This window comes from Cyclospora cayetanensis, unplaced genomic scaffold (genome assembly GCF_002999335.1).
Source record: "Cyclospora cayetanensis isolate NF1_C8 unplaced genomic scaffold, CcayRef3 CcayRef3_contig_8, whole genome shotgun sequence".
Taxonomy (NCBI): Eukaryota; Apicomplexa; class Conoidasida; order Eucoccidiorida; family Eimeriidae; genus Cyclospora; species Cyclospora cayetanensis.
The window spans coordinates 218,581-240,805 of NW_020312752.1; the positions used below are offsets into that span (position 1 = coordinate 218,581).

Sequence of the window (22,225 nt, forward strand, 5' to 3'; positions counted from 1 at the left end):
CGGATCTGCGCCACTCTGCCGGTGGTCATGTTCTGTTTCGGCCGATGCTACTCTGTGAAACAATCATCAAACACAAAGTAGCAAGCATAAGCACCTTCAAGCTCTCACAGGCGTTCCCCTGCCCCTCTGGAAGGGCCCCTCACAGACTTTTAGCTCCGCCGATGTGGCGGCTGCCTTTGCCCATGCCTCCCCCCTCGCTATGTAGCACAAACTTCCACGGCGAGTGAGCCTGCTGTTTCTTAGGGACAGTGCGCCTGTTGCTCTGCGCTTCGAGGGCGTCTGCATGTGCTCTTGCCGCCGGAGGGTGTCTAGAGAGGCCCCGTTTTGCAAAGGATCCGCCGAACCAATCAATCGCACACAGAAAAGGGAAGCCAAACGCATGCACTGCCGTGCATTTTCCCGCATTCCGTGTCCTTTCAGAGAAATAATCTTCGAGGCTGCAGAGGCAGGACCTCCGAAGCTCCTTTTAGACCACCCAGAGCCAATAGAGGATTTGATCTTCTCACATAATACAGGAATCGCAGGGGCACAGAAGGTGCTTCTGGCAGTCTGAAATACATTAGGTCTGCCTGCTTGAGCACTACTTAGCGGTGGATTGGTGGGACTGGCTGCTCCCTGTACGGGTGGTTAGTGGCATCTTTTTCAAGACTGCAGACTTTGCGAGCCAGTGCTCTGAATTTTGTACAAAGTGCAGCGGAATGCGGGATTCGCGCCTGCGAGTTGTTTGGTGCTCTCTCGCCGCAAGCAATCCAGGCACATGCGGACTGAAGGCAGGCAGCGGGGCAAGGAACTCTTCGTACAGGGATACCTTTAGCTATCTCTTTAGCGTGTACTAGACTACGGGCAGACACAGTATGTGCCTCCCTCTCCCCTTAGAGAAAAATACAAGAGGGGTTGTGCGACGAGAAATTCACTACGGAGGCAATACAAAACTGGACTAGAGGGCGTTTTGCAGTCTGTCGAGGCTGAAGCGGGTGTGAGAGGGCGCAGGAAAGAGGTACTACTAAGCTGAAGGGCCTGAACGAGTGCATGCCTCTTTAGCTGCATGCCTGGCCGTTTTTTCGTCTTGACACTTCACCGGCAGCCCAATTGGCTTCCTCAGTTGCATGGGTGCATTAGAATCGTGCATCCTCGCTGGATGCGCGGGGGAACTCCGTGGAAGGAAGCCTGCTCTAAAGCGCCTCCAGGAGCTTTCCTCGCAGGCTAAAAGGATCAATTGTTCTTCCTGCCCTTCCGAGCAGGTGGGAGTGGCAGATCGCTGAGAGTGCCATTCACGTGGTCTTTGTTTCCGACGGCTGTAGAGGTGTAGCAGGCGCCGCTGAGGAGTGCCTTTCAAAGGAGGGGCGTCGGAAGCTTTTCGCTGCCTTTCCCGACTTCTTCGAGAAAAGGCTTTGGGCTTAGAGCGGGATTATTCGCTTTAGCGTTTAAGAAGCGATAAGGTGCAAAAGCAGTTCGGCGCTTTTTGGAAAGCCAATGCTGCAAACCATACACATACCTGCGAGAAGGCGCTGCACCGCCTTTAGCAGCAGTCTTCTCGCAGGCGTCCCCCTTCGCAGCCGTGCAAAAAAGCCGCGATTTCTCCCGCAAAAACGAGGAGGGAACCCCTCGAAGTGCTCCCCTGGGCTCCCTGTGACACCGAAATCTCCCTCCTAGCCTCCCAGCTATTCCTTCCAATGCGATCTACGACTACCAGCACTCGTCGGAGCCGCTCTCGCTGCAGCCGCTAGGCGAGGAACAGGCGAAAATCGGCCTGCTACGGAGAGAACTTCTGGAGCAGGAACCTCTCCGAGGAGCACGTCGCTTCCATCCCGAGGCTGCATCTGGAGGGCGCAAGAAAGTCTGGCGGGGTGACGGAGGAAAACGAATTGCAGGAGAAGTAGTGAGGCTTGGAGGGTTGCTGCACACGTCACTAAGCTCAACCTCAATCGACTCGGCTGAAGAGAGGCCCCCCCCCTGGTCCGTCTCTGCTCCCGCTTCGCGGTACGAATTCTCGCCTTCGGAAAGGTGCTCCACAATCATGGAACCTAGCTGCCGCAACTCGCCATAGGCAGCCACTCCGCTTTCCTTGCCGCTGCTGCTGTGATCTTTTGCTGCCTCCGCAATCTCAACGACTGCTGTGCGTCTTTCTTCTGGCTCTTCAGGCGCGCGAAGTTCAGCCTCTGCACCTTCGACTTCGCTGGCGATGTCTGCGTCCAGAAAAGCTCCTAAGGAGGGAGCTGCTGCCGCTTCTGCCACGAGGGGTTCCCCACACTTTGTCTGTATCGTGAACTGTTCCCCTGGTGTGCGTTGAGCCCGCTCCCCTGGAAACGATACCAAGGGAAAGCCTCCTCCTCCCCGAGAAGCACCGCTGCCAGTAGTGGGCGCCTTGCGGAGAGACACCTCAGGCCCCTCTTCTGCGCTGGATGCGCTGCTGATGGTGAAGTCACTGCTGTAGCTGCTATCGCTGCTATTGCTGCTATCGCTGCTGTTGCTGCTGTTGCTTCGACTCGGCCTAAGGGTCGCTAGGGGTCCTCTTCGTCTGGTGCTGCTGTCGTTGCATCTGGAGACGCCACACCTGGGAGTCTTGCGTTGCGTGCCCTTTCGCTTCTGCTGCTGCTGCTGCTGCTGCTGCTGCTGCTGCTGCCATCGCCGCAGTAGCTGCTGCTCATCAAACGTATGTTGACGCGCGTCCAAGGCAGGCGTGACTTCCATGCTGCTGCCAGTCCTAGCCGTGCTAATGCAGGAGGTGCTGCTGCTGTTGCTGCTGCTGTTGCTGCTACTACTGCTGCTACTACTGTTGCTGTTGCTATTGCTGTTGCTGTTGCTGTTGCTGGTCACTAGCGAAGAAGGTGCTGCTGCGACTCCTTGCATGCGAATACGCCTCCTTGCTGCTGTGGAGTCGGCCGCATGGATTCGCAGTGCAGGTTGCGTTCCCCTCATTCGATCCTCGTGGGTGTCGCTCTGCATACCAGATCGCTGCGCTTCGGAGCTGCTGCTGCTGCTCCTGCTGCTACTCCTGCTATTACCAGGAGTACTATCATGACTGTTCCCATCATTCCCACCGAGAGGCTTCCGCTGTTGAAGCTGCTTGACTAGCCCTAACAGCTCCCCTACTGCAGGCAAGGCCAGCTGTTTTCTCATCCGCGCAGGGGAGCCCGAGTGTTGATTTTGCTCCTCCTGCTTTTGCTTTTGCTGCTGCTTTTGCTGCTCCTGGCGCAGCAAGGCACGAGGTGTTGACTGGGTGTCATTCAGCGTCAGAAGGAGCTGCTCCTGCTGCTTCTGTAGCAGCATTTCTCGGAAGTCGGCAGCGTCCACAGGCCGGGTAGCGCCTCGCAGTGGCAATGCAGCAGCCCCTCTTGCTGCTGCAGATGCCTCTGGAGGTTTGTCGACGCGTAGTTCTCTTTTCTGTGGCAGCGTTTTTCTGGCGGAACCTGCCGTCCCTAAGGGCATCACCACTGTACCTTGCACGGCTCGTCTTGCTCGCGCTTTTGACGGCGCGAAAGAGGCAGCAACTGCCTCTCCTTCTGCCCCAAAGCCTGCCGCCGCTTCCTCCGAAGGAACAAATTGGTCAGTCGGCGCAGCAGCAGCAGCAGCAGCAGCAAGTACAGACGTGCGCGGCCTAAGATGCGCGGCAGAATAGCAAATAGCCTTGGGGAGGCTTCCGGAAGAGGCGAAATACCGTCGGGAGAGTTCGGGGGGGGAGGTGTTAGCTGTGTCGTCTTGCATGTGCGAAGGAGGCTTCTGCTGAGGCTTTTCCTCTTCTCTGCGCTTTTCGTCCTGCATCTCCGTGTCTTTGCTGGCTGTAGAGCGAACAACAACGCGATCTTTGCTGCTGCTGCTGCTGCTGGACGAGGGTTCAGCAGGCAGCGCAGCACTAGGTTTAGCGACGATCTGAATCTTCACCGTCGGCTTTGCACTGCCTGGGGGGGGAGGCCCCTTGACGTTGCCTCCAACGCCTACTGCACACAGACACCCCCACAAAAATTCTTCTGAATCTACGTGCTCCTCTCTGATCGTGGTGCGTTGTGTCTTCACTTTGAGCCAGAGGGTATCCCCATCAGCCGCGCAAGGTGAAGCAAGCCTCCATGCAGCGCACAAACTCCACGTTCGAAGCTCTTGCCTTCAACAAAACCTCTTAAAAGGCAAAAAGAAACTTTGCCTGCATCGACCCTCCCCACAACGTGCTCGCTCTACCACTACCACGTCGTAGGAGTCAGGAGGCTTGCCTGAGATTCGAGCATTTCCTGGGAGAGAAGAAGGCTGAAAGCTTTTCCCCCTCGCGCCTGTAGAAAGCTTCCCTATTTGAATCCCCCCTACCGTCATGATACTGCCTGCATCCAACACATAAGATCGCAAACCTTTTGCTGCCGCTTCGCATCCACACTGCCATCAATCCCTCCTTCTATCTGTTCTTCCCTCCTTCTATCTATTTATTCTTCCCTCTATCTATTTATTCTTCCCTCCTTCTATCTATTTATTCTTCCCTCTATCTATTTATTCTTCCCTCCTTCTATCTATTTATTCTTCCCTCTATCTATTTATTCTTCCCTCCTTCTATCTATTTATTCTTCCCTCTATCAATTTATTCTTCCTTCTATCTATTTATTCTTCCCTCCCTCTATCTATTTATTCTTCCCTCTATCTATTTATTCTTCCCTCCTTCTATCTATTTATTCTTCCCTCCCTCTATCTACCCTTCCCTCCTTCTATCTACCCCTCCCTCTATCTATTTATTCTTCCCTCTATCTATTCTTCCCTCTATCTATTTATTCTTCCCTCCTTCTATGTACCCTTCCCTCTATCTATTTATTCTTCCCTCTATCCATCAATCCCTCCTTCTATCTACCCTTCCCTCTATCTATTTATTCTTCCCTCTATCTATTCTTCCCTCCCTCTATCTATTTATTCTTCCCTCTATCTATTTATTCTTCCCTCTATCTATTCTTCCCTCCCTCTATCTATTTATTCTTCCCTCTATTTATTCTTCCCTCCTTCTATCTATTTATTCTTCCCTCCCTCTATCCATCAATCCCTCCTTCTCTCTACCCTTCCCTCCCTCTGTCTATCTGCCCTTCCCTCCCTCTATCTATCTGCCCTTCCCTCCCTGGCTCTTGCGTATCCCTTCATCTTCGCGTTGCACTTTACCTTTTGCTAGCGACGGGTGGATACGGGGAGCCTTGCCCTTCTCCGTCTCGCGCTTGATGAGTTCGGGAAGAACTACTCCATGAAAAACTGCAGGATTTGGCACCATTAGGGGCTTGCCGTGAAAGCCAATGATGGGATCTCCCGTTTTCTCGTCTACTAGTGGAATGAATACGCTGACGCCGGACTGCAGACGCTTCTCCGTAGACACCACGTCGCCATCGGGTGTCACGACAGGCGCTTCCAGACCCCAGCTAGCCAGCAGCTCGCCAACTTCCGGGTTGAGCTGCATCTGCGGCTGCCCATCAACCAGACGCACCACGCCATGCTGCATGGCAGGAACGTTTGCAATGGGTAGCTTTGGTCTGTCTAGCGATATCGAGTCTTGAAACTCATACGCCGCAGCCAACTCCAGTGTATCGGGTCCTGTGCGAACAGTTCCGGCAACAGGCAAAGAAGCTGCAAGACGCGCACTAGAAAGGCGCATGCATACATGCGTGCACATATATATATATGCAGCCTCTCTGCTGCAACGACAACGCCATGTGGTCGGGGGATCCACCAGCAGGCAGCAACTCGAAGGCTGCACAGCAGGGACGGCAGCCTCCATCAACGCGGCAAGTTGCTGCGCTATTAAAGGCTAAGAGAAGTTTTCCCCGCCCCCCTACAAGATCAACCCCTCCCGAAGCGCTCAAATCAAGGCATGCCTGCCTCACCTGATATTTCAACGGACAGATACGGCAAAATCGCGCAAGAAGGAACCATCAGAGTTCGCCACTCGTCGCCATACAGCGCACGCGTGCGAGCGACAGACCGAAAGGGCCCTACATTCTTGTTGTAAATGAAGCCTTTAATACCCAAACACACACACAAACATACATTTAAATACATATAAATAGATATATATACATATGTATATGTATATGTATTTAAATGTATGTTTTTGTAGGTGTAGATACATATATGCATATATAAATAGGTATACGCATTCATAGAGATCCATGGAATATACATAAATGCACATTATATGTATGCACATGTGGAGATATGTATAGAGATATCTACACATGTATGCATATGTATATGTATCGAGATATCCTTACATATTACAGCATGCACAGTATGTGTAGATACACATGGTGATGTGCATGTAGATTTCTATACATGTATACATATTTATGTGTATTGAGATATATTTACATATTGCAGCCCCCCCCCGCGCAAAAAGCAACCCAGCACTAATGCTGGACAGCAGCGCTCTAGAACTCCATGCGTTGAGGAATTTGTTGCGATGAGGGAAAGCACGTGCATCTCGCCAGAGTCTCTGGCGTCAAAGCAGAAGAGCATCGACCTTTTTCGATTTGAATAGTTGGGTACATATAGCTCGGCTTGGCTCTCTCTCTCTCTGTCTGAGAGCGCTGTCGGTTAAGACTTTCGTTGCGCATGCAACAGCGCATCTAAACTTGTCGCCTCCTCGAAAAACAGCCACAACCCTTGCCCCCCTCGATTTGCACTGGCCTGTACTCCTGCCTACCCCTACTTTCAATCCTTTGCTTTTCTCCAGAAGAGCCTACCCTTGCCAGACTGCTTTCGCTTGAAGGCTTCCAGGGAGGGAGCGAACTCGTGTCGAAAGGCCGCTGGGAGTTCCCTCATTTCTCGCAGCTCTCGCCGTCTTGTTGCCTCTGCATCCCATAGAGGGAACAAGCCCTTGCCCTCTTCTAGCAGCTTGGCGTCTTTTCGATCCACGGCTTTGTTGAGATCCGCCTCCAGCTGCCCGCCATCAGAACACCAAATATTCCACACAAGTTGCACGCCTACGTGTTTCTTCCTGATCACCGATTTCTCAACGCCTCTAGCTCTACAGTGCCGCTGCCCAGCATTTTTTGTTGTACTCAGTTTGCATGCATTTGAACGCCTTCACAGCGCATGTGCGGCAAGCAGTCACCAAGGCCTGTCTACCAACAGGCCGCTCAGAAACGCTCAAAAAGACATGCCACCCGCAATCTCGATCTTCGCACGCGATTCGATTCGCACGGCTCCTCCCCCCCTTCCTTTTTCCCTCTTCTTCAGGAGGAGGCTTTTTAGCTGTTGCAAGACTTACCAGGGTTAGCAGCTGGCGAACCGTCACAGTGTCAGGGTGCTTCACGCCAAAAGCCTTGCTGCGGAAGGCAAATACTTCTCGATACGCGTCAAGAGCCTCCCGCAGACGGCCGCCCTGGTGCTGAACGCATCCGAGTGCCAGCACCAGATCCTGAAGGCAGCCGCAAACTCTGAGCGCTCCCCCTTCTCGAAGTACACCCCAGCGCCGCATTGATGGTAGCGCCAATGCAATGATTTTCCGAGAAAAAGAAAGAAAGAGACAGAGAGAAAAAAGAGAGAGACAGAGAGAAAAGAGAGAGACCGACACAGAGAGAGAAAAGAGAGACAGAGAGAAAGAGAAAAGAGAGACAGAGAGAAAGAGAAAAGAGAGACAGAGAGAAAGAGAAGAAGAAAGAAAGAAAGAGAGAAAAAACGTGAAACAAAAAGACAGACAGATGTGTGCATGTGCAGGCTTGGCGTGGGAAACTGACTGCCTGTCAGTGAGTGAGCTTCTCGAAGAAGCTCGAGGCAAAGCCTAACCTGGACGGGTTCGCAGTCTCGAATTTGATGGATCCGCATGCGCATGTCTAGAGCAATGATTAGATTCGGAAACGCATCAGCAGGCCTCCCTGCAGCACATAACGCGGAGAGCATTTGGATGTTTTGTGGAGAAAACTGTCTTCTGTCGTGAGAGGTGCTGCTAAGTCTGCCTGCCTGCCTGCCTGCGTGGTGCTCTGCGCAGATGCGGGAGGCGACGTTTGCGATTTTTGCGCTGCGGAGAGCTGCGTTCGCGCGTGTGCATGCGTTGTGTTTTGCAAAAGGCTTAGGCAAAAGAAAGGGGCTGGAAAGTGAACGACTTGCTACCCAGCAGGCGGAAGACCAGGCCTAAGTTCGCGTAGACATCAGCAACTCTGGGGTGAGGAGTAGGCGCATCATAATCTCCGAGCTCTTTGATCCTCAATGAGAGAACTTCCTGCAGAATTGGCACGCACTCAGCGAAGCTCCGAGAGCGGAAGAGATGCAAGGCAGCCAGGCTAAGCGCATCAGACACCGCGAGGGGATCGTTTGCGTAAATTAGCCGAGACAAGCCAACGTAGCTGCGCAACAGCAAAAAAACGACACACGCCACCACTCGCATCGTGCCTTGCTGCTGCTGCCGCTGGCTTTGTTTTGAAGGCCTTTTGCGGCAAACAGCGAACGCAGAAGATCTTCAAAACAAACCAGGAGCACTCAAATTCTGTGGGGATTAAAGGGGCAGCAAAGCATCAGCACCGTCAGCACTAGCAACAGCAGAAGCATCAGCACCACTAGCACTAGCAGCAGCAGAAGCATCAGCACCACTAGCACTAGCAGCAGCAGAAGCATCAGCACCACTAGCAGCAGCAGAAGCATCAGCACCACTAGCACTAGCAGCAGCAAAGCATCAGCACCGTCAGCACTAGCAGCAGCAAAGCATCAGCACCACTAGCACTAGCAGCAGCAAAGCATCAGCACCGTCAGCACTAGCAGCAGCAAAGCATCAGCACCACCACTAGGAGCAGCAGAAGCAGCACCGTCAGCACTAGCAGCAGCAGAAGCAGCACCGTCAGCACTAGCAGCAGCAAAGCATCAGCAGCAGTACCACTAGCACTAGCAGCACCACCACTAGCAGCACCACCACTAGCAGCAGCACCACTAGCAGCAGCAAAGCATCAGCACCACCACCACCACCACCACTAGCAGCAGCACCACCACCACTAGCAGCAGCACCACCACTAGCAGCAGCACCACTAGCAGCAGCACCACCATTAGCACCACTAGCACTAGCACCACCACCACTAGCACTAGCACCACCACCACTAGCACCACCACTAACACCAGCACCATACTGCTGAAAATAGATGGTGGCTAGCTCCGGAAGGCGATAAAGCGCGCATAACTCCGCTACGGAGCACACGATCGATGCCAAGACATGCGGCTCGCAGGATATGCAAGGACCCTAAGAACACGCATGCACAGACCGCTTCCTATTAAGAAAGAAGTCTTTTCTTGAGTTCAGAGTGCGTGTCTCGAATGCGCCGTCTACGCGTGTTGGCGCTTCCGCAGTCTTTCGTGGGCAGAGAGAGGCCTCATGCTGAAAGCAGAAACTCACAGTGCTGCGTGTGGGGGAGGCGGGTGATGCTGCTGCTGCCTTTCCTGCGGAGGCTTTCCCTTGCAGCTGCCCCTCTCTTGCTTTGAGGGAGTTCTCGACAAGAAGCCGCAGCTCGTCTAAGTACACACGACCCTCTCCTACTGATCCAACTACGCCGCAGCACTTGGCCAGCACAAGCAGCTCCGGAACCTGTCGCACCATCACTCGCAGTTTGCCAAAAGCGACTTTTTCTATTCATCACCCTCGGAAAAACAACGCGCTCTCTGCGCCTCGAACAACATGTTCTTCTGTACGATAAAGCAAGGCTGGCACACATTTCCACTATAAATATATGTATATATATATGTATATATGCGTATTTATTTATGTTTATATTTAATGTATGTATGTATGTACGTATAGACAGACAGGCAAACACACAGACACCCAGATAGGCACACAGCCACACACAAGCAGCACTCAGAAAACAGACAGACAAACAGACACCCACACACCTCAACACCTCTCTAAGCTGGCGATCCAAAAAACCATCCCAAGAATTCCCCTGTGCCATCTTTCCTCCCCCTTTCTTTCCCGCTGAAACGCACCATTTCGCCCTGAAGTGGCTCCTTCCCACGGATGATGTAATACTTTTTGGCGAGTAGGTAAGAATACAGTGCCTTATCGCAAAAAATGCAGCGCATGGCTACGGTTCTTACGGCTCGCAAAAGCCCTTTACGGAAACATGCAGCCTCGCCATCGCCTCACAGGCCTCTGCAGGGTGCGCCTATCGTCTCTGCGTAGACTGCAGCTTTCCAACTGCAACTGTGGCTTTCTTGTGGTAGATTGAGACTACGAACTACCTGGAGAGCAGCGTCCGAGTAACGCGCCTCTTGAAATGCATGCACAGCAGACACCCTGAGCTGCATGCGAATCGCTTGAACCTCCGTGACATGCACTAAGGCAGCAAAGTCTGAAAGACGCTGCAACAGCTGCAAAAGGCACATAGCAGGCACCCGAGACCAACGCCACATAGAGAGACAGATAGACAGATGGCCTTACATGTATTTACAAGCATACATACAGACAGATATACACATAAAAAGTATAAACATAAATATTATACACATAAATATCATAAACATAAACATCATACACACACACAAACATACAGACAGACAACCAAAATACGGTCATACACGCACACAACCAATATACAGACATGCACACAAACATACATATAGACATACACACACACAAACACACATGGAGACATACATACACACACACAACCAATAAGCAATCATACACACACACAAACACACATACAGACAGACATACACACACACCACCAATAAATAATCATACACACACACAAACATACATACAGACATACACGCACAACCATACATGCAGACATCATCATACACACACACAAACATACTTACAGACAGATGAACGAGATACCTGCTGGAAAAAGAGGCAGTGACTTTTCTTCAAAGCATGCTTTTGCATGCATGCACCCCCACCTTTCCCCCAAACTCCCACCACAAAGCCCCAATTAGACCACCCCCCTATTATCGTGGAAAAACACTCCCTCCCCGAGTTCTCCCCTCCTACGTTCATTGCATCCATGAGCTCCTGCGCTTCGGTGGCTGCCTTGGCTGTGAGGCTTCGCGGCTCCCTTCCATAAATGCCTTCCAGCATGAGACGACGCTCATCAGCTGTTTGAGTTCCCTCATAAACACGCTGAGCCATTTCGCGCCTGAGAGCACCACTTCAAGAAGTATTTATCGTCCTAGGAGAATAACTCCCAAGCCGCAGTCTACAGAGGCCTCTAGGACGGCAAAAAAACCGCCTTCTTTTATTTTCTTTTATTTTCTTTTATTTTCTTCCGTGTGCTCTCGCATTCGCGGAAGCACACCCGCGAACGCTTCTCAAATAATCAAAAGCATCGCCCCTGACTTTCATCCCGGAAGAAGCCTTTCTTTGGCAGAGAAGGCATGCCCCCCCTAACGATCTGCTACAGTTCGGGAGTTGGACTTGCCTGAGCTCACTGGTGAGGAGAGAAGGATTTCTATCACCTCCCTGCTGAATGGGAAGGGGAGGCGGCTCTATTGAGTGCACCGCAATACCGCTATCGAGCCCTTCACCTGTAAAAGCACAAACAAGACACCCAAAAACGCCTTGAGCGCATGCAAACGTCCCGAGTTGCCCAAACACGACCAACAGGGCTGCCCTTTTTCGCCTCCTTTCCCCCCCTCCCTTCCCTCCCCTCCCCCATAATACAGTTGACAGACGCGCAAAAAGCAACAACAACAGCAACACTACTTCCAAGGCTTTCAACAAGCTCACTGAGGCGCGACGCCATCCGGGAGGCGGCCTTGTCTGTAGACTCCCCTGCAAGCATCTTAAACAGCGTCTGCGGATCGCTGTCTTTGAAAAAAAGCATTCTCGACCCTAATAAACAAACCGAAAATCACAGCAGCAGCAGAAGCACGCCCTATGCCACGCGATACACGACGCAACCCGACGAAAAATTACGTGAAAGAAACTTCTCCAAGGGTGCTGCGATACTGGAGAACTTTGTGAGATCGCACATACATACATACACACTGGCGAGGGAAATTCGAAGAAAGCGTGTGTTACGCTTACCTGCAGGGGCGGCAGCACTTCCAGGAGCTGCAGCCTGCGTACTTGAAGCTTGAACTCCGGCAGAAGGAGCAGACAGCTTTCCAGCGACAGGAGGCTTCGCTCCAGCAAGAGGGGCAGAACCTGCAGCAAGAGGTTTTGCTGCAACAGCGGCAGGAGATTTTGCTGCAGCAGGAGGAGAACCTGCAGCAGGAGGCTTTGCTCCAGCAACAGCAGGAGGTTTTGCTGCAACAGCAGCAGGAGATTTTGCTGCAGCAGCAGCAGGAGATTTTGCTGCAGCAGGAGGAGAACCTGCAGCAGGAGGCTTTGCTCCGGCAACAGCTGGAGATTTTGCTGCAACACCAGGAGGTTTTGCTGCAGCAGGAGGAGGAGAACCTGCAGCAGGAGGCTTTGCTGCAACAACAGCAGGAGGTTTTGCTGCAACAGCAGGAGGTTTCGCTGAAGCAGGAGGGGGAGAACCTGCAGGAGGAGGTTTTGCTGTAACAGCTGGAGGTTTTGCTGCATCGACAGGAGGTTTTGCTGCATCAACAGGAGGCTTTGCTGCAACAGCTGGAGGTTTAGCTGCAACAGCTGGAGGCTTTGCTGCAGCAGCTGGAGGTTTTGCTGCAGCAGCAGGAGGTTTTGCTGCAACAGCAGGAGGTTTTGCTGCAACAGCAGGAGGTTTTGCTGCAACAGCAGGAGGGGGAGAACCTGCAGGAGGAGGTTTTGCTGCATCAACAGGAGGTTTTGCTACAACAGGAGGGGGAGAACCTGCAGGAGGAGAACCTGCAGCAGGAGGTTTTGCTGCAGCAGCAGGAGGTTTTGCTGCAACAGCAGGAGGTTTCGCTGCAACAGCAGGAGGTTTTGCTGCAACAGCAGGAGGGGGAGAACCTGCAGGAGGAGGTTTTGCTGCATCAACAGGAGGCTTTGCTACAACAGGAGGGGGAGAACCTGCAGGAGGAGAACCTGCAGCAGGAGGTTTTGCTGCAGCAGCAGGAGGTTTTGCTGCAGCAGCAGGAGGTTTTGCTGCAGCAGGAGGGGGAGAACCTGCAGCAGCAGGAGGTTTTGCTGCAGCAGCTGGAGGTTTTGCTGCAGCAGCAGGAGGCTTAGGGGGGGAAGGCAGCTTTCCCTTAGGAGGGGGAGGCAGCTTTCCCTTAGGAGGGGGCTCAGAGGAAAAAGAGGCAACCGTAACAAACTGGGGAGGCGTCACGCTGCTGCTCAGAATGTCTTCTTTCAGGAGACTGCCGCTGCTGCTGCTTGCGCTGCAAGCCTTTAGCCTCTGTTTTCCTGAAACCTCCCAAGCCTCCCATACACGCGAAGGGTTTCTCTGCGCTCCTGCATTTTCGAACGATTGCGCAGCGGCAGTCGCTGAAGCCGCTGCTCGGAGATGCACCGAAGGATCCATTGCCACGCATGTTAATTAGACGCGCATATTAGGCTGGCCAGTAAAATGGAGGCGTACAGCTGCTGCTGCTGCACGAGTGCTGCATGGGATGATATGCCTGCCGAGGGAGGAGAGCGCTGTCTTCTGGATGTCTGGAGGCGATGTCGTTGTAATGTGCATTTCACGGCAGATGCTGCAGCAACTGCTGCATCTGCTGCAGCAACTGCTGCAGGTACTACCGACCGGCGATATCTCCAGTGGTTACCAATGACACTGCAGGGGGCTGATGGCTGTGGCCACTGCTCCTTCTGCCGCCTCAGAAATACGTCCTGTTATAATATCGACAGGTAAATATGGCGCTTGTAGGGGGGTTGGCGCTGGTGGTGTGGTCGTTATGTGCGCTGATGCCGTGCGGGCTGTACGTACAACCGAGTCTTGTACTCTGCTACATACACCCCAAGGCAGATGCTACTGGAGGCGGTGCCGCTGCGATCTCCCCCCAAAATGAGATCTCTTGCCGTATGAAATATGTATTTCGTGTGTATTTGCGGCTGGTTTGCTGCTGCTGCTGCCCAGGAGCACTTCGCGCGACTTGCGTCGAATGGACGCCAGCAGCAGCAGCGGCTGCGGGAGGACACTACGCTGGGGGCCCTTTGCAAGCCAGGCTATGAAGAGATGGCTTTTTTCTCGAATTTTTTTGAGGAACTAAGGTTGTTTATGGGTAAAAACCCAGCACGTTTCTTTTGCGGTGCAACAGGAGGCGGAAAGGGGCCCCTTGGCCTCCAATCCCAGGCGGGTAACAGACAGACAGGCGGGCATACAGACACAGAGCGGTGGTAACTAGTTGCGAGTTCCTACACAAACGAGCTCCTTGTCTCCGGCTTGCGGTGTATACTCTGCATCTGCCGCCTTTTGGGCAGGGTGACTCGCAAGTGGCAGCAGCAGAAGGAGCGGCAGCAGCCATGCAGTCCAAGAGGAGGCCCCCATTGGGGAAGGACCAGCAGCAGCGGAAGAAAAAGAGGAAGCAGCAGCTGCTGCCTGTACACAAGAGCGGTACCCAAACAGCTTCGGAAAACAGCCATGCCGGCAGCAACAAGAAGAAACCAGCACCCGCAGAACTAGCAGCACGGGGAGCAGCGAGGGGGAACAGCAACAGCAGCAACAGCAGCAACAGCAGCAGCAACAGCAGCAGCAGCAACAGCAGCAGCAGCATCAGCAGCAAGCGTGACATCGATGCCCTCTTTGCACCCCTCAAGGCGGCACAGCAGCAGCGGCAACAGCAGCAGAAGGTTGAGCGGGAGCGGCAACGGCAGCGGATGCTTTGGCAGCAGCAGAAGAAGAAGAAACACAAGAAGGGGGAGCAGCAAAAGCAGCAGCAACCCCCACCGGGAGTTGCTGCTGCTGGACTTCGGAAGAGAACCACTGACGGTTTGCCTATATACTCGCTTGAGGAGCTCAAAATTGGTAACACCTACGCTCTGTTTTCTTCTCCTCCCTGCTGCTGCGTGCGCGGCGTGTTGCTGAAGGCCCCTCTTCGCTTGCCCCCTACTAAGGCTTCAGCTAAGGGAGCAGTAGCACAACGAAATCGGAGACTGATTCGTTCGCGCTGCCGCTTGCGCTGCTGTTGCTGCTTCAGGTCAAGGTGGAAATACACCACAATGCCCGTTCGACTGCTCGTGCTGCTTCTAGTCCAGAGCGGCGTTTTTTACTGCGAAGTCGAGAAAGCCGTCTTCCATGTTGCATTCTGATCGCGCTCTTAAAAGAGCAGAGGAAAGAAAAGATACCAAACGTTCGCGCCCACAGGCTCCCCACGCCTCCCTTTGCCCCCTCCTTGCCTTTAGGCAGCAGCGGTTCCTCATAGGATTTGGCGTTGAAATGGCTGCAAGCCTTCTTTTGCCGCAGTTGCGTTGCGGCCATTTTTTTGTAGGCGCTGCATGTGCCGACCTCTTTGCGTGTTGCGTGGGTAGTAGAGCAGTAGCTTTTGCTGCGGCAGCACATGCGATTCGGCGAGCAGCTGCCTGCCACGGGGGCGTCTCAGTTGCAGAGTCGCCAGTATGTGCTTTCTCGGGGTAGTCAGCTGAGTACGCAAAACAGCTCTATTAGGGGAGGCAAAGCTCATTGAGGAAGGGTTTCCTCTTGCGCCAATGCGCTCTGCGCTGAGGCCCTTCCTAAGCGCAGCTCTTGCTCCAGTCTGCCTGCCTAGCTAGCCACACGTAACAAGGGGCCTAGTCCGCTAGCTAGCTCGCTAGCTAGCTCGTTAGGTGGCTGCCGACTTTGGTCAAAAGGGTTCACGGGGCAGTATCTAGCCGAAAAGCCTCAGTGCATTGCAGCAAATTACAGGAACGGGCGGACTGCACGGCCAGGAGCAGCTCTCCGGAGGCTGCCGCGGCTGCAGTCGAGGGCGATCGCTTGTTTCGCGGAGAAAGGCACAGCGCCTCTCCAAGCGCAAGTCGCTCTTCCTCCTTAGCCTTCCCTGCTGCTGCTGAGGAGCAGGAGGCCTCCCCAAACGGGAGCGAGAGGACTGCCTCCAATGCACTACCATCTGCGGGGCATGAAAACACGGGAATGGTGTTGCTCCCGCCGCTCTCCTTGTTGCGTTCATTGAGCGGGAGGAGCCGGCGTTTCCTGGCTGGAAATCTGCTTGATTCCTCATCACTGTTGCTGCTGGTGCCAGGCTCTCTGCTGAGGACGTCCTCCTGCTCTTCCGAGGGGCCATGCAGCTGCTGCCGCACTGCAACCCACGGCAGTCTCTTGACAGCTGAACAGCAGTAGCTGCAGGGGAGTTTCGCAGCGGCAGCCGCTGCTGCAGCCGCCCCTTCCTGCCGCTTCGGCACGGCCAGAGCTGCTGCGGCAACGGCTGCATCGCCTTCGAGGCTTTTAAGGACGTCCGCAGACACCGACAAGGCCGGAAGAGCGGCAGCAGCCGCCGGTGCGGAGCGCACCTTGACTCCCCATTTCCTCAGGTGTACGTACACCCCAAGGCCGGCACCTGGGGATGCGTCGTCGCAGCTGGCGCAGCCCGCCTCACGTTGACACCCGCTTATCTTCTGTTGCTGCTGCAGCGGATGAACAAACTGCCCCGTATCCGCGTGGATCAGCAGCAGCGAGCAGCACTCTGACGCGGCAGGAAAATCCCACGGATACAGCAACACCACGTTCCTCATCTCGGCGGGCGCAGGCGCCTCAGAAGCGCGCCTTGCTGCTGCCTCCTGCTGCAGCGACGCCGCGGAGTCGGCGCGGCTCCCTGTGGAGGGCGGCTTGAGGCAGAACTGCGTGCCAAGTCGCGTCCAGCAACGGCCGTTGTAGAGGAAGAGGCAAGCGGCACTGAGTGACGGTATCCACAGGCCTGCAGCCACGGAACCCCCTGACCAGCCGGATGCTGCGGCGGATCTCGCTGCAGCGAAAACACGTGCGCCAAACGTACGAAGGCGCGGAATCGCTTCCCACAGGGGCAAGCGGCCTTCTGCATACTCGGCTGGAGACATCGAGGCATGATGAGGCTGTAGACTGCTGTCGCTCTCTCTCAGTCCTTCCCGACCCTCCACGCACAGCCTTCCGTTGCCACCGAGAGCAGCGCTCTTACGCCGAAAGGCGGAATGCGCAAGGCGCCAGCCGCTGGACTGTACAGACAGCGCAGCTAGCGCGGAGAGGCACTCACTTCTGAGCCGCTTCCTCAGGATCAAAAACCCTCAAAGCTGCTGCAGGACCCCAAAAGATCTTTTTTCACATTTCTAATGCCCCAAGACGACATATTCCACTCATTGCATGCCTATGCACATCACCACCCCCGCTGGGAGGGGCCCCCTCCGGGGGCCCCTCCCAGCCCCACCCCTCCCCCCGGTGCGAGGGAAACACACGAGGGTTTCAAGGCTGCTGCACGGCTTCTTCGGGGATCTTTCTCGTAGTCTTCCTAAGGAAGAACGAAATATATTCGCGTGCTCATGCGTCTTTCTGCCCGCTACTGTCCCCCCTCTGAACACGCCTGCGTCTATTCGCACCAGTCTCTGTCTTCGCGGTGTCGGGGGCCCCTGGGGCCCCCAGTCCCTCTGCGCTTCATGCCACCGGCAGGGGCCCCCATGCAGCGGGCTTTGGCGCAGATCGTCGTGCTGCAGCAGCAGCTGCTGCTGCAGCTACTGCTGCTGCTGCTGCTGCTCCCGTCTGGAGAGCAACTCACGGCCAGTGCCTTGCGAAGAACGCAGCAACAACCCCCAGTCGCCTCCCTCTCCTGCCTTCCTGAGGCGCCCCCCTCCCTGCTGCAGCCAGCCGCGCTTCCTGGAAGCACGGGCAGGCTCTTGCCGCCGTCAGCAGCAGTACGGGCAGCAGCAACCCCACCGGTGCAAGCCTCGACGTCGGGTGAAGGCGTTTCAGCAGCTGAAGGCGTGCACGTGTATATTGTGCTGGCTTCCGGGGGTATAGGGAGGCGCTGCGGCGGACTGCAGCCGAAACAATTCCAGCCGCTGCTGTGGGGGACAGACGCAGCCTCCATCTCGGCTGCTAAGCTCCTTTCCATCAACAGCTGCAACAGCAGTGACACCTGCAGCGGCAGTAACACCTTCATTTTAGAGGGTATGGTCGTTGTTGCCGCGCCGCAGTACAGGCATCGTCTCTTGCCCGTTTTTGAGAGGTTTCAGCAGCAGCAGCAGCAATCCTGTGCCTTTTTATTTGCGTCGCCAGGCGAGGAGCGGTGGGAGTCCGTTTGGCACGGGGTAGAGCAAGTCTGCATGCACCTTCAGGAGCAGCAAGAGCAACACAAGGACGAAGAAGAAAAGCATCAGCAGGGGGAAAGGCGCAGCCAGCAGGGGCTCCAGAATTGTGCGCAAACCCCTGCAGCTCGCAGACAAAGAGCTCTCGAATTCCTTCGAATAGTTCGCTCTCAGCAACAAGACCAGCAGCAGAAAACGCCGCGCGGGGTGTACGTACTGGTGCACGATGCAGCCCGGCCTTGCATGCCCCCCACAGCAGCAGGAGCCGCAGTTGCTGCTGCTTCTGCTGCATCAAGAAGCTCCGCAGTCGTGTGCTCAGCAGCAACAGACACCGTGAAGCTAGGAACGCCAAAGGCAGGCGTGTATGGCCATCTACCTCGCGGAGACACCCTGCTAGCACAAACTCCCCAGGTGCAGTCGCGCTGTCTCTCTGTCTGTACTCCTCCCTCAGCAGCAGAAGCTGCGGCTGCTACTTGTGCCGGCTGCCACATCTCTTCCGCAGGGAAGACGGCTCTCCAGTAGGGGCCTCGTGTGCGCTGCCGCTGCCCTCGCTGGCTCTGAGTGAGTCGGCAGCTGCATGCCACAGCAATTTCGTTGGATTCGTTGCGCGCGTCTCTTTTTGTGTGTGTATGGTGCAGGTGCTGAGACTTGACGTGCTGCTTCAGGCCTTCGCCGAGCTCTTCGCGTTGCAGCATGAGCAGCAGCAGCTACAACAAACGTCACCGCAGCACCAAAAACGCCTCCAGGAGATTGACGCGATCCTGCAAGGCATTACAGATGATGTCTCCCTCTTGCAACTGCTGCCGAACTCAGCAGCAAGCGCGGCAGCACAAGCCAGAGACTCAGCGTGCGCCGTTGTGTTGAGCGGCGACAGCCGAGAAAACTTGAAACTCACAACACGAGGAGACATCGCTGCTGCCGCTGCACTGCTGCTGCAAGAGGCGGATACTCCCGAGGCGTTGCCGTGGCTGCGCCTATTGGGCTTGAGCCACAGCAGTGGCAACAACGACAGCAGCAGCGACAAGGGAGCAGAGAGCTGCAGATCGTGTGGTGGATAGCGCGTTTCAGCGCGTGAGACGCAGCAGGGACTGTTATACACCTGCCCTCTGAGACTTCGTGCCGTGCGGGCTTTCCCTTTAGCCTTGGCTCCTTCGTGGCGAACTTCAGTCTCTGTAGAGGCATCCTCTTTTCTAAGCCTAGTTGCCGTATTCTCTAGGGAAACGCTGCACTTCCACACGTCTGCGTATTGCCAGCGCATCGCTGCTGCGCACTCTTTCGCCGTTTTCACGCTGCCCTCTTGCCTCGTCCTCGACCTTTTGGCGAGGGGGAGGGGGGAAGGCTGCTCTGGCTCCGCTTCCTGGCCACATCATGTCCACTGCTCCCATCCCCCTCATTTTTCTTTTTTCATGAGCGCTCCAGCACCTGTCGCTTCCACGCAAGCGCGCTACTCTCCTTGTTCGGGAGGGCTCTAGTTCGCATCTTCGCAACTCCTAAAAGATGCTTCGAGATTCTCATCTTCTAGAGGGTCCCTCACTCCTGCGCATCACTGGGTGCCTAGAACTTACTCCCGAGGAGCTTGCACGCAGTCTCTCAACAGCTCCTCCGTAGTAGGCGGAGAAGCGAGAGGGGGGAGAGGGAAGTAGACGGGGGAGGCACTCTAGGGGGTCACTGATGCGCGCGCACGTGCTCGAAGTGGTCCAAAGCCTAGAGCTTGCTCCGCTTTTTCGATCTGAGCATGACGTGGGGCAGGCGCTTGCACCTCACAGAGTTCGAAATGGAAGCTTCAAACGGGCGCCTTCGCTGCTGTGGCATCAGCGGTATACACAAGAGCCCTCAAAATGACTGTCCTTGTTCCTCGTTCTGTCCCTTGGCGTATTGGCTCGGGTTCAATGCCGCAACGTCCTGTTAACAGCACGGTCTGTACACCTCCGTCTGAAACTCCCTTCCCGGCGGCCGCTCCGCGGAAGTATCGTAGAGCACTGGATAGACACCCAGAGCCTCCAGCGGCACTCGTGTCACCCGTCTCCCCGAGAATGATCCCTTTGGCTGTTTTGCTGTGCTCGACAGGCCCACCAGGCTGGAAGGGATTTACTTGGGGAGGCTGAAGGCTGACCCCCCTGTGCTTTGTTGATCCCCTGCTGCACCGAACTATGCCTCTGCTAGAACTAGCTAGATTTCAGAGTTGTTTAGATGTGGCTCCCCTGATCGCGCTATACTGCTGCCCGCGGGCAGTGTCGCGGTTCGGCCTAAAGGAGGAGGGACTGCGGATAGACATTCGGGAGAAGTGGAGCGATCGTAAATAAGAGCTGTATCTTCAAGCCTACGGTGCGCGTGAACGAACGGGCCGTGCATAGTCCCTCATGGTGTCCTGCCCCTTAAGACTGTACGCTGGTCACTTCTGTGGCGCCTCGTGCTCTATGGCTCAGGTCGGCAGTAGCTGTACACGCGCGATACATTGTTATGACGGCACGGGAAGCTTGCTTTAAAGGTTCTCGAATTTTTCATTATTCTTTTAGAGAGCTGCTTATTTTGAGCCTCAGGTAGAGTGGCCTCTAGAGCAATTCAGTGTGGATACATTCGATCATCAACGGGGGTCTTTACTCGCCGCGCTGGACGCAGAAAGAGCCCTCTGCTGCCCGCTGTTCTGCCCCGCCATCCATCGGAAAAGGCACACTGATCGGCAAGCCAAGCTGGTTCTTTGGAATCGGATCCTACAGAGAGAGTATGTGTTGGCTGCTACAGCGTGTGCATATCCCCCAGAGTGGATAGCAGGTGCCAGAATGACATGCACTCTTTAAGGGCATGTACACTGCGCACAGTGCAACCACAGTCTTGGTAATGATGCAAGCAAAAACAGACTACACATAATAAGACCAGCTGCTGTCTCTCCATCTCATGTGCCTGTAGATTTGTCCTCCAGCCATGAGGATATACATGTTCCTTTCCTGCAGCGTAGCCTTGTACTGTACCACAACTGCGTTTCGGGATAAACTTTCGATGGCGCACATGCGCATCGTGAGATACCACGCATAGTGTATTGTTCACTCTGCAGAAAGAACATGTAAATCTTGTGCGGGGGAGTATGTACTATGTTGTAAGAGGAGGCGCAGTAAGCAAGCCACCACTTGCAAAGTTCCTGAACACACACCGGCTCATCCGTGATTACCCGGCCCAGCTTATTCCCGATTGCGCAAACCGACGCTTTCCTAGACTATCAGTAAAAGGAAACGTTTAACGTGTGCATAGTTAGTTTCAAGAGTTGTACGGCAGAAGGCATCAGGCCTTGACTCTACCAAGTATGAGGCTTTCTCCACCTTGAATATAGTGGCTTGAAGTCGCTTCGATAATTTTGCAGCTAAGGCCATTGGTGATTTTCCACTTTTTCGAGCAAGGTTGAAATCACTCGTTTGGTACCTGGAACGGTATGTGCTGCGCCTTTTGGCACACTCTCTCCGTTGTTCATAGTTCTTCTGTTGTGCACCCCTGAGAGCCCGAAGTCTTCACACAGCTCATCATCCCGATGTGCCTATTTGATTTCGTCAATGCGGGTTCTGAGACCTTGGATGCCTGCCTCCATCTGGCTAGCTCGTGAATATTGGTGCTGTCACTACTCAATCCGCTACGAAGCTTGGTTTTCGCTCATTGCGTTCTTCCGGCTAAAATTTTTGGGCGTGTACGGTGGTTCGCATACTGAGACATGGGCGAGTGCTGTGAGCTGATAATCGAATTCGGGCGACTTTTTGAGGAGCGTTGTGGATATTTATCTCAAAGGCCCAAAAAAAGGAAGCACAGAGCGCTCAGAAAGGCTGAAAAAAGGCTTGCCTGACTTCAACTACTTAAACATCGAACTCGATTGAAAATGATACAGAAATACGTGCAAATCCATTCTCACGTCATCAGCTTATCTACCAGCTTCGCTTAGTCAATCGCACGAAATGTTTCGGGGTAGAAAATCGATATGAGGGGAAACAAAGAACTGGAACGGTGCGTTGGGCACGTAGGTTTCAAATGGGAAAGCATTCATTTTCTTGGATGACGGCTGCAGCACACCTTGACGAGCGTATTCCGCTTGCCACGGGGGGGTACTTGCCATGATAGTTCTGTCACGGTTATGACTGTATTCAAGTAATATTTTAACGGTAAGCCAGTACCCGTGTGACGTACGTGGTTAGAAGAGTAAGAAGGGTTGTACCCTCC

General features: G+C 54.3%; 4 protein-coding genes across 4 annotated transcripts; 2 read left to right on the forward strand and 2 right to left on the reverse strand.

The window, feature by feature from the left end:
- Positions 1 to 584: 584 nt before the first annotated feature.
- On the reverse strand, positions 585 to 13,346 carry LOC34622423. The gene is given in 23 exon segments (XM_026335762.1): positions 585 to 871; positions 1,018 to 1,373; positions 1,496 to 1,548; positions 1,716 to 1,820; positions 1,906 to 2,773; positions 2,775 to 2,834; positions 2,960 to 3,440; positions 3,516 to 4,094; positions 5,125 to 5,547; positions 5,838 to 5,969; positions 6,696 to 6,891; positions 7,223 to 7,372; positions 7,741 to 7,829; positions 8,065 to 8,297; positions 9,069 to 9,178; positions 9,353 to 9,520; positions 9,919 to 9,990; positions 10,174 to 10,302; positions 10,931 to 11,075; positions 11,358 to 11,463; positions 11,600 to 11,710; positions 11,966 to 12,041; positions 12,102 to 13,346. Coding segments are annotated over 23 exon segments (6,174 nt in total).
- Positions 13,347 to 13,611: 265 nt separating this feature from the next.
- On the forward strand, positions 13,612 to 15,447 carry LOC113146930. The gene is made up of 5 exons (XM_026335763.1): positions 13,612 to 13,734; positions 14,028 to 14,158; positions 14,404 to 14,789; positions 15,298 to 15,323; positions 15,403 to 15,447. Exons 1-5 carry the CDS (start codon positions 13,612 to 13,614, stop codon positions 15,445 to 15,447), a joined length of 711 nt encoding a protein of 236 aa, XP_026191548.1.
- A 166-nt stretch (positions 15,448 to 15,613) lies between these two features.
- LOC34622420 lies at positions 15,614 to 16,810 on the reverse strand. The gene is made up of 2 exons (XM_026335764.1): positions 16,124 to 16,810; positions 15,614 to 15,913 (listed from the first exon to the last, which is right to left on the reverse strand). Exons 1-2 carry the CDS (start codon positions 16,808 to 16,810, stop codon positions 15,614 to 15,616), a joined length of 987 nt encoding a protein of 328 aa, XP_026191549.1.
- Positions 16,811 to 16,921: 111 nt separating this feature from the next.
- LOC34622419 lies at positions 16,922 to 19,038 on the forward strand (the record flags this gene model as incomplete). The annotated part of the gene is made up of 3 exons (XM_026335765.1): positions 16,922 to 16,939; positions 17,585 to 18,439; positions 18,667 to 19,038. Coding segments are annotated over exons 1-3 (1,245 nt in total), but the record flags the coding sequence as incomplete, so codon positions are not given.
- Between the last annotated feature and the right edge of the window lie 3,187 nt (positions 19,039 to 22,225).